The sequence below is a fragment of the Eschscholzia californica genome, unplaced genomic scaffold (assembly GCF_041429995.1).
Source record: "Eschscholzia californica isolate CP2 unplaced genomic scaffold, dmEscCali1.0.p SCAF_5, whole genome shotgun sequence".
NCBI lineage: Eukaryota > Viridiplantae > Streptophyta > Magnoliopsida > Ranunculales > Papaveraceae > Eschscholzia > Eschscholzia californica.
This window is the reverse complement of record NW_028238472.1, coordinates 5,226,343-5,237,802: the sequence shown is the minus strand read 5'-3', so window position 1 is coordinate 5,237,802 and position 11,460 is coordinate 5,226,343. Positions and strand designations below refer to the sequence as shown.

Below are 11,460 nucleotides of genomic sequence, written 5' to 3'. Positions count from 1 at the left end.
CAAAAATAGATACCGTCAATTTCGTACAGGTCTGGAGTAGTCTTTGACTCGTAGCCTCTTCTAGCATTTACTCAAAGAAGGTAGAAACTAAACAGATGAGAAACCATTAGGCACCAAATTTTATATAGAATGATTGTTTCAAAAAATACAACAACATGGCATCTTCAATAACAATTCCAGTCCAACTATAGCGCAATGACAAACAGTTTTTGGATATTGGTATCGAATGTCAAGAAGATTTGGCGTTTGTCAGAGGAGCCTCTCTTGAAAGAAACGGGACATCAACAACTGTTCCAACAACTTCACCGACATTTACCTGGTCTCCGGTTGAAGCAGTTTGTCTCTTGATGTATCCAAGACCAAAATGCTTTGATTCTTTTCCTCCCGTTGTGTAGCTTGTAAGTTTTCCCACCTGCTTAGAATGTCAATTGTTAATCTCATATTTCTGAAAACTCTTCTAAACTTAAATGGTTTACGAAGAATTAAAATCTGACACTCTAGTTGACTATTAAATTAAAAGGTTGACCAATACAAGGAGCTACGCAAACAACTTCAAGTGACTAACTTGTTCGGAACAAATATAAGTTGACCTGATTGACTCTACAAAAGTACTCAGGTAATCAGGTTTTCTACCTCTTTCATCAAACTGAGAAATGTCATTTAAATTTGTGTGTGAGTCTAGTTGTCGCTTCGTTCTCGGCCAAACTACGGCGAAGTGAGTTCTAGAGCATGTTTGGAGCACGGGAATGGAATGCAATTGGCAGGAATAGCATCCGATAATAATGTTTGGTGTAGGGAATGCCTCAGAAATCACATTCTATTCCTCAAAGGGGAAATCCCAAACCCAGGGGCCAAGGGGTAGGTGGGTATACGATTACATATCCCTTGGAATCGTCTACCGACAAGATGAATCTCTACCATATTTATTCCTTATCAACCCAAAGAATACTGTAAGATTGTGATTAACAGAAATTCCATCACGGGATTGCAATTCCTGGTAATCACATCCCTTTCCCGCACGCCAAACATGGCCTAAAATGTTAGCTTGCACCTAATGTTAAATTATTGACTCTTATTGAGTAGCATGTTTGATTCATGACGATAATGGGATCTTCCAATGGGTTGGAGGGCCAGTTGGCCATTCTCGTAAACAGCTTTGTTTTCATTACGGAGATCATTTTAAGGGAAATAATTTCATTCTAGAACTTTTAGATCCACCATTCACTAGTTGAAATAAGTTTATGGTAATGATTTAATCATCATTTATTGTTGATTGCGACTAGCGATTAATTGAGGTAAAAGTTTAAGATGGAAATTATCTTCGACGAGGATGATACCCCTAATGAGAAAAATGTTGTAAGCAAAATTATCAGCCTTATTCACCACATGTGGCTGAACGAAGCAGTTTAATAGCTTGAACATGAAAATAATACTGTAAAAGGATCCTGATTATATATATATATATATATATATATATATATAATTTCTTGTCAAATGTTTAATATGAATAAAATCATTTTTTATGTAACCTTTTTCCCATCAAGTGTAATGAGGCTGCCTGGTTCTGCTGGGGCAGATAGATGAAGTCCCCGTAATCTCTGCTTCACACCATCGTACGTGATGAGTCTAGATATGGTTTCTTGCCCTTTGTAGCATCCTGGAACGAGATATCCATTTAGTGGATTTCTAGGCAGAAATGATAATACATACATACCTTTATTTTTACTTTTTTAAGAATTTGAATGAAAATATTGATAAGAAAAAAGACTGTACAGCAAGAACAAGTAACAAAAAAAAAATAGAGATAGCAATGGGGCTTGTAACATCATCAAAGCATCCCAATTGACTACCATTTCTAAGTAACTTACATCCATATATACCTTTATTTAGAGAAACAGCATTCCAGAGCCCAGCCTCAAGGACATTGAATTCATTGGTAAGGTCCTTCTCTGGAGCAGGCCTACCTGGTATTAGAGGACTATATGCATCAGATATCTCTCAACACGAAAAGATATGGGCATTAAATACTGAAATTAAAAAAACATATAATAAGATAATCATTGTTAAATATGGAATTTAGCGAGGATCTGATTTATCTGTCAAAATATTGATCTTCCAAAATTTTAACTAGGGAAGCAACCCGTGAATGACGTAACAAAAAAGTTATGACAGAAAAAAAAAAGTTACAATAAATGCAGCGTGTTATTTAAAGCATTAGGACCTTGATAAATTCTTAATCTCTCCCATGCACCAGCTCCCATTGGGATAACACCGAGGCTGAGAAGAGTTTTCCAGACTGATTCTGCAGCAGCAGGGGAGGTTAACAAGGAAAATCCTTCTTCAGAGATTAGGTTGCCAACACCTACAGTTATCGGCATGCCATTCACCTGCAGAGGAACATTGCTAACCACAATAGTTTTCTTAGCATGGGACAGGTGCAACTGTTTTTTTTTTACATCGACCTTGGTTGAGAAAATCTGGTGGTTGATCGGGAAAAAATGAAGCTTACAGTATAGTGTCGATGTGTTCCATATGGTTGCCCAATGAGATCTCCGAGATTTAGATCCTCCATCACCTTTTACGTTTACAATTGAAAGCTCTGTCATCATACAACTCAAACGAAAGAGAGAAAAATAACATGGTGAGTTCATATAATGCTATACTTGGTTGCTCTTGGGTCCAATGAGTGTGAAAAAGCATGTTCGCTTCGTAATGTCGTGAATTTCCACTTTATCAGCAAAAAATATGTACCTAATACCAGCAACACAATAGATATAAGAAATAAAATTTATGTACTACATAGAATTTGTTAGTCCTTGGTAGTCATAACTCATAATATGCATTCATTCTTTCATAAAGCAGAGAGAGGAATGAAGGAATAAACAATGGAGAAAAGATGTTGGGAATGCAGAAGACCGAAACAAAACTTTAAATACATAAGGAAAACTTCAACCGAAATAGAGACAAGCCATGGAGATATTTAGTATAAAGATCAAGACGAGTATAATCAACATACTTTGTGAGCATTTCTATTATGCTTCGGCAGGTTACAGGTGAGACTACCAAAGTAATTGCATTTTTCTGCAATGAGATGATATCATTATTATCTTTATATACCCATAAGAATTAAATCAAATGAATTGGACTTATAGGTTTACCATAACCCATGAATGAGCAATGTCAATTGTTCGAGCTGTTGGAGTAACAAAAACGGTGTCGCATCCCTGTAAAGTTCAAACAAGATTAGTCCTACTTGGATGTCAAATATATGGGGGGAAAATATGGTATTCAAGTTATTACTTGTCCTTCACTAAGGGCTTCAAAATTCGCTGTGCTTTGGTTGTGAAGAAATTGAACTCGATCTTCTCCCGTGACTGCAGAGATTCAATATTATCTTTTGTTTATAATTAATGCATCTCAAGTATGGACTTCCTGAGATTCTAATCCAAAGTCATGACATTCTATGAAATAGTTAAATACATCTCGATTGTTAACTTAGGAGTTCCAAAGATTTATTATTATCATTTGTTTATAACAAAGTAAAACTGTAAAACATCCAAAAACAATAAAATGGGATTCAGTGTTACTAAAACATCTCTATCTGACCCGTTAAGAGTAAGCATACGCAGATCACATTTATTGTCGGCAATTTTATCAAAGAAATAGTCAAAGGATGATAGTGAATAAGTGATATTAAAATTTATATAGTAAATGACGACAATAGAAGGATTTGATATGGATAAAAATTTACCTCTTATGCGACCAAAATGTGTAAGATCCGCAACCTAAGACATCAGAGGTATTGAGCGGAATTCCATCATAAATCCACGGAGAGATGGAGTTCAAAAAAAATGTACATTTAAAGTAAAACTAACCAAAGTATATTTTTAACTAATACGAAAAAGGATAATAACTGCAGAGATGAAAGGCCATCCAGTATTTAAAAATCATTAAAAAAATATATACTTAGAGAAAGATTTTTTTCACAAATCCATATAAGCATTCAAGTATATCTTAGATGTCTCTCCTTTGATGAGCTAAGATGCCAAGTTACGGTCAATCATTCGATCAATAGATGGCTAGGAAGAATCAAGTCAAAAGACTCAAAGCCTCGAAGCTTCAACGCCTCAAGTTTAGTATAAAATGGTAAATTGCAATATAAGAATAGTCAAATGATGGTCGATATGACTACCTACCAATCTACCCTTTATATGAATAACATTATAGATCCAAAATCTAAAATTGTGAACTTTTCAATAAACATTAATTAGTCCTTTTCAATCTAAAGGACACTCCTTGTGCTGGCGGCGCTTCGACTATCATAGGCTATGGTATTTGGATGAGAAAAGAACCCATGTAAGTATCTAGATAGTTTTTTTTTTGAATTGTTCAGCGTGTGCCTCGAACCCTTGACCTCTAAGGTGGAAGATTATACCTCTTACAACTCCAACCAAGGGTTGTTGGCAAGTATCTAGATAGTTACTAATAGTGTAATAGTTATCATGGTAATGCCTCGAAAACGAATATCGTGTTCCCACTATGAGAAAAAGTTTAGCATTCATATGCTTATTCCACACTAATCCTATTATGCATCCATGTTTTTTTATACAATAATTACTAAACATTTGCTGCTAAAATCATATATTGGCATCTAGAGAACATAATACAAAGAAAAAAGATAGAAGTGGGTGGGGATGAAACTTACAGCTACACCATCAATGGTAGCAGCATTGAATGCCTCATCATCATTATCAAATGTTTCCACTGTCCCATCTTCTGAGATCTTTGCCCCCAACTCCTCCATTGTATCCTGAAAAACAACCAACCCAACAAAGAAAATAAGCAATAAGAAAGGAAGACTAGTCTAGTTATACTTACCCAAAAGAGAGAGATGGGGTTACAAGGAGGTCGTGATCAATTGGAGGAGAGAGATTGAAATCAAAAGATGATGCATTTGGAGTAGTTGGAGAGTGGGGAAAGGAGAATGTTTTGAGTGAGATGGGTGGGAATGAATATCTTTGATTTCGATTAAGGTCAATTGAATTGAAGGAAGAGAACGAAATTGAAAAAGGGTTGTTGTTTTTGGTGTTAATGGTGGTTTGTGAAGATAAAGCTGTGATTATTGTGGCTTGGGCGGCCATGGCGCCGGAGCTTTATCTATTTGTTGCCTGGTGGCCTCTCAGTCGTCCACTGTGTGTAATCCGAACCAAAATAGGTACGGGGGTGTCGCCGTGTCGATGTGTGCCAGCCGGTTGTTAAGTATTAGGAACCTATTAAAATGGAAGATACAAGTTTTATCTTCCATTTCAGATATTAATTTTGATTTATATATTGAGGGATTGGGGCATTGGTCCAAAAAGGGGGCCAAAATGAAAATCGCACTCAAAGTTGCCTAAAAATGTAAGGGAGGTCTAATGTGTCAGTTTGGGGGCTCAAAATTACGTAAAGGGCCCTTAGAAAATAAAGTATTTACCGTTCATGCCATCGAAAATTACAAAATTGCCATCGAAAATTCTCGGGAAACGATTTTTTTTCAGAAAAATAATCTGACAACCCGTCCATCAGAATCTGTATTGTTCAGAAAATTACGGAACAACCACCGAAAAATTCCCGGGAAATGAAATTTTTTTCGGGAAATTATTTTATTTACTGATGCTGGGCGGGAATTTGAAATTTCGTTTGGAAATTTTTTTCTGTACTAGACACTTTTGCTGGGCGGGAATTTAAAATTTTCAAAAAAATTTGAAAATTTGCCCGGGAATTTGAAATTTCGTTTGAAAATTTCAAAAAAAAGATTTGAAAATTTCAAAAAAATTTGAAAATTGGAATTTTTTGTGTACGAGAAATTATTTTATTTACCGGGAAGAGATGGTTTGCTGGGCGGGAATTTGAAATTTCAAATTTTCAAAAAATTTTGAAACTTTGAATTTTTCGTGTACTGGTAAATTATTTTATTTACCAGTCATTTTTTTTTTCCAGGAAAACGTCAGCATGTCTTGTCCAAGGGCAAGAGGGGAATAAAAAAAACTGACATTTGGACCTGCAACTAATTTTTGGGCAAGAGTGGATTTTTTTTGGGGTTACCCCCCAGACTAAGGTCAATCTTTGTTGACCCCAAACATCTATTGACACCTGGGTATAAAGATAAGGTATTGTCACTTACATTAAGCCTTACTTTATTGTTTAATGCACCCGAAAATTGTTGTTAGCACCCGGGAGAGGAGATTGACTAAGGTCAATCTTTGTTGACCCCAAACATCTATTGACACCTGGGTATAAAGGTATCATATCGACCCGTTCGAAACCCAAAGCAAATCTTCAGACTCGGACCAGTCTGAAAGGTTTAGAACTGACCAGTCGGAAGCTTTCGGATTGGTCAGTCTGAGAAACGGTTTCCGACTTATCAGTCCGAAAGCTTAGGCTTGGTATCGGTTTGACCAGCTTGAGACCAATCCGAGAGGATTTTTAATAGTGGCTTTGGGATTAAGGGTTTGGAACCTAGGTTCTGTCCTTCTCCAACTCCCATCATAAATCGAGGTTGGTTTAAAATCAAGGATCTTCCATTGTGGTTTTACTTTCTTTCTCTCTCTAAAACAAGGTTCTTTCTCCCTCTAACTCCTCATTATAGATTGATGATGATAGCTTCGCAAAAGAGGTTGTTCAATGATAACGTGATGATGATGATTCGAAGGAGAAGAAGGAGAAACGACGAAGATGGGGAAGAAAAAGAGGAGGACCCCAAGGAGAAGAGAAGAAAAACAAAAAAAGGTTGGGGCGAACTAGGTGACTCCCCCCAATCCATATTAGGTGCTTACAAGCACCCATCGGCGATACCAATCCCGTCGGGTGCCTTTAGCCGCTTTACCGTTATTTTCTGGATTAAACCCTATAACCAATTTACAGGAATGGTTAAGGATAGAGTAGTAGCAAATAAAACTTGGTACATATATACTTATCTTTTGTATATTTGGTGGAAAACAGGAACAAAGTGCATTTCGAAACATTAACCTTTATCTGGATCACATACGGTGGCAAACGAAACAGGAACTTCAAAGGAACCCAGATTTACTCATTTCATTTCACTCGTATGTTGTGTTGCAAGTTGAGAATTGGTGTCCGCCACGAACAGGTCGATAAAAAATAATGTTGATAAAACTTCCAGACGAAACAGAGCAATTGCAGCAGCGGTGGCTTGAGATTGCAACAACGACATCATTGATTCAACTACACTAAGTTTCTCTCTGAACTCAGCTCTTCATAGTGTGATGAAAGGTTTCGGTTTGGGACTCGATTTTGGGGGAAAGCTTCCTATGTTTATACTTTTGGAAGGAAGATATCAATCCTTGTGGAGATTAAGACACGACATCGAGGCGTTATGTGGAAATTCTAATATTTATGTATATATATACATTTTTGTTATATTTCTGGATTGAATTGTGGATATGGTGGACATACCAGCATTCGGATGCATGTTCGACATCACAAAATGTGCAATAAAATATATGTAATGTATTGGATGACTGAATTTTCAGATACACATGTAGATCAGATATATATCTGATTATCCATAGAAAAACTTGCATGGTGTCAACAAAGATGGAGATTCTCATCAAAAAACAAAGATGGAGATAAAGTATTAGATTATTTCTTAGATGACTTCAGTAGAAATGTAAATATTTACTCTCAAAACAAGATGAGAAGGCCTCCATTGCTTAAAACCGAGATTTTGACATTGGCCCCCACTTTTAAATTGATATTAGAACTACATTCAGATGGTAAACGTTAATTTTCAGTGAAATGTTATTTGATTTACAAGACAAAATGCCTTCATTTATATTTTGACATTGATTTCCACTTTTATATCGATATTAGGATTACACTCATTTTTCTTTTAACTTTTGATTTCCACCACGTGGACGATAACGTAACTTCTAGTTAAATGTCAATTGTGCGAATCACACATGCAAATTAGGACAAAAATGTCCTTATTTACATTTTAATTTTCATCTTAATGCTTTCTTCTTCTTCTTCCATTAATCAACTTCATCAACAACCATTCACCTTCATCGACTGCCACTATCATCACCATCATCATCATCTTCTCCGACCTACACTGCCACAATCTTCATCTTCATAAACCGCTTGAACTCATTTTTCTTGATAATGAATCTCAAAACCTTCAACATCTCTAACTCCATCATTACCAGCACTATCACCATTGTTTCTCATCTTGACATGTATGTCTTTCAGTAGCAACACCCAAAGTCTGTTTGTGACATTTTCTTTGGTATTTCAAACCATTAATGCATCTCAAGAACAACGGGTACCAAACAATGTCTGACATTGAAGAAGCAAGGATTGAACTTGAGCTGAAAATATTAGAATTAAAAAAAGGATAAAAAATGGAATCATCTCATTACAAAAACATAGATCATTTTAATTTGGAGTCATCCCTATTAAGAAACATGGCGATCTATTGCCACCACCATCATATTCTTAACAAATTCTCAAAATTTGATTTCTCAATCTATGAGTTGCTCTCTAACGCAATTAGCTTTAATCAACCAAAGAAGGCTCCTAAAGTTGATGATGGCGACTTGTGAAGATGAAGATTCTGGCGGTGGCTAGGTAGGTCGAAACAAATGAAGACGATGATGATAATGGTGGTGCAGTCGAATTAAGGGGAGTGATTGTCATTGACGAAAAAGTATTGAAATGAAAATTAAAATGTAAATAAGAGTTTTTATGTCATGATTCACGTGTGTGATTCGCACCTGACTTTAACTAGAGGTCCTGATATTGATATAAAAATAGGGTTAAACAACTTTCAAAGTAATAGGCACAAGAATTTGCTAAAGGTGAATACAAATTCTTACTTATCCTTCTAGATGTTCTATTTCATATTTTTCCTCCCACATAAGAGCAAGTCCAATCCCAGCCTGTCTTACGCCGAAAAAATCACTTTTTCACCTAAAATTATTGGCCTCAGCACTCTAAAATTCAGCTCCAATCCCAATCTCTCTTGAGGCCGAAAAATTTGTTCATGTGGGAAACGCGTGTGTGGAATTTTAGTTGGTGTGCGAAGAAAGTGTGTGATTTTATGTATATATAAAACACGTGTTTGAACTATTTTCGAAATAATATTTTTTTTTTTCTAAGGTTGAAAAATTATTCGGGAACGACATTTGGTGGGATATATTTTAATTATTAATATTTAAGTTTTTCTAGAATTTTAAAAAGAATTAAAACTAATTAAAATTATTATTTACATTAAAAAAATAAAATAAAAAAAATGGAGCCTAGAATTTTAAAAAGAATTAAAACTAATTAAAATTACAAAATTATTATTTACATTAAAAAAATAAAATAAAAAAAATTGGAGCCTAAAATGACCGTTGGGACTCCCCAACATTATTATTTATTTACGTAATTATTACAAAATTATTATTTACGTTGAAAAATTACAAAATTATTACAAAGTTTTTCTTAATAATTTGTTCATCCAACGGCTAGGATCACCCCAACATGACTGTTGGGACTCCCCAACGGTCATGTTGGGGAGCCTTCAGTCGCCCCTAACATTAGGGGCGACTGAAGGAGGAGCCCCAGCCTCCGCTAAAAGCGGCTGGGCTTGGAGCGGGTGGCTGAGCCTCAGCCGGGCTGGATTTGCTCTAACAGCCTCATACACAAAGGCCGTATATCCTTGGACATGGGAATGATAGAACTTATTTGTCAAAGGCACGTGTGATATTTGATGAAAATGTGTTTCATTCTCTCCGTCTGTTTCTAATCTATATGGCTATGTCTAGGGTTAAACCTCTTCAAACATTACAAATTCATTTGAATTTTTTTACATTTGGAACCATATCACCATATGGTTCACTTCCCTCTTGTCAGATAAATGTAAGAAATTAGACTCCTTTTCACTTGGAAGGAGAATCACTACACTTAAACACCTATTGCTCCTTCCCACCCCATGACTCAGAGATGAGGAATGAAATACTTAAACCAAAGTATGTCCCCAACCATATTTCTAAGGTGCAAATGAGTATTTAAGATCAAATATAGGTCTGATGGCAACGTAAGAAATTATTAAGACACTGTTTGTTGCCAAAGGGAATTCACCAAATAAATGGCTTCAACTACTAAAAAAATTCTAAGTTGTTCATTTTAACCAAGAAAATATGACCCAAAAAATTAAAAAACAAAAAATCATTAAAACAGAGAAATTCTTTGATTCCCCTATAAACAAAGAAAAAGGAAATCAAACTAACAATGACAAATCAAAAACCCAAAATGTTAAAAAAAAAAAAAAAAAACATAAACCCTAAACCTAGAAAAAGGAAAAAAAGATGAGGAATGTAACAAAAGAGCCAAACTCACAAACCATGGAAAAGGAATGCAAGCATTAAAGCTTCTGCTTTCAATCTATATCTGGGTAGGAGGTGCTTGCGGCGTATGTGCAACTATATGGTTCTTTAAACCCACACATCCACCGACTTCTTTTGCCCTTTCCCCCCTGTTGTTCTTTTCCTCTAAACCCTAATCCCCTATTTATAATCTATATTTCTATTTTATATTTCCTAATTTGCCCTTGACTTCAACGACAATCTCTCCTCGCTAATTGCTGCCCACTTTGCTAAACCCTAATTCACCTTCCTTATATTCAATTTTTTATCTTGTGAAGATGGCATTTAATCCAATGGTGTGCATTTTTAACCAAATTACAAAGACATTGTAGTATTGTACTACAAGTTTTAGATTTTTCGTATGCGAAGTCCCACCGAAATATATAGCGAAGCTCACTGATACACACAGTAGTGTGTAGTATTATGGTCAAGATTTGTCTCAGCAATATATAGGTGTACGAACAAGAAACGCAACTCTTGATGACCTATAGGATTTTTTTTATCGTGGCATTTGAAGTTCGTTTTCACCGTCTTTAGGACGTTCACGGTATTCTTGTTAGCCTATAGCAGTTTCGTACTCTTAACTAGTAGACCGGAAGTTAAACTTGTTTTTTCTATCAAACTTTACCTCTTACACTCGTCTACCTCATCACGGAAGAGATATAGCAACAAAGAAAAGGTGAAAGAGGCATGATAGAAGTAGAGAGATGACATAAAGAAAGAAGAGGTCCAAATGATAGAGGTTTGCTAACAACTGGTAGCCCAAACCCATCTACGCTACAATGCAGAGACCCTTGGTTCTATCCCATGGAAATGCAAATCCAAGAATCGGCTTTAGTCCATTAATTTTGTTGGACTTTAGACCAGTAGTGATTCAATAATTATCGTGTTTATTACACCGTATCGATGTATCAATGCATAGAGGTCTCTCTTTCATGGTTTTCGGACAAGAACAGACCTATCAATAGAGATCAATGAAGATGAAAAGAATAGATCATTTGAAGATGTGAAACTTGAATTTTTCCAACAAGAAACCAAACACCGAGCTAGA

At 35.7% G+C, this 11,460-nt stretch overlaps 1 protein-coding gene across 1 annotated transcript; it reads right to left on the bottom strand.

The window, feature by feature from the left end:
• Positions 1-96: 96 nt before the first annotated feature.
• On the bottom strand, positions 97-5,452 carry LOC147536503 (Glycine cleavage T-protein family). The gene is made up of 12 exons (XM_086638708.1): positions 4,902-5,452; positions 4,706-4,810; positions 3,752-3,785; positions 3,301-3,374; positions 3,159-3,224; positions 3,017-3,081; positions 2,664-2,751; positions 2,510-2,575; positions 2,222-2,387; positions 1,881-1,964; positions 1,530-1,657; positions 97-412 (listed from the first exon to the last, which is right to left on the bottom strand). The coding sequence occupies exons 1-12, from the start codon at positions 5,139-5,141 to the stop codon at positions 230-232; spliced, it is 1,299 nt and encodes a 432-aa protein (XP_086494834.1). The 5' UTR covers positions 5,142-5,452; the 3' UTR covers positions 97-229.
• Positions 5,453-11,460: the final 6,008 nt, after the last annotated feature.

Coding starts and splice junctions, on each gene's coding strand:
- LOC147536503 (XM_086638708.1), bottom strand. CDS start 5,141: ATGGCCGCCCAAGCCACAATAATCACAGCTTTATCTTCACAAACCACC. Junction 2,388..2,509: donor GAACACATCGACACTATACT/GTAAGCTTCATT, acceptor GTTCCTCTGCAG/GTGAATGGCATGCCGATAAC. Junction 1,965..2,221: donor GAGATTAAGAATTTATCAAG/GTCCTAATGCTT, acceptor CTCTAATACCAG/GTAGGCCTGCTCCAGAGAAG.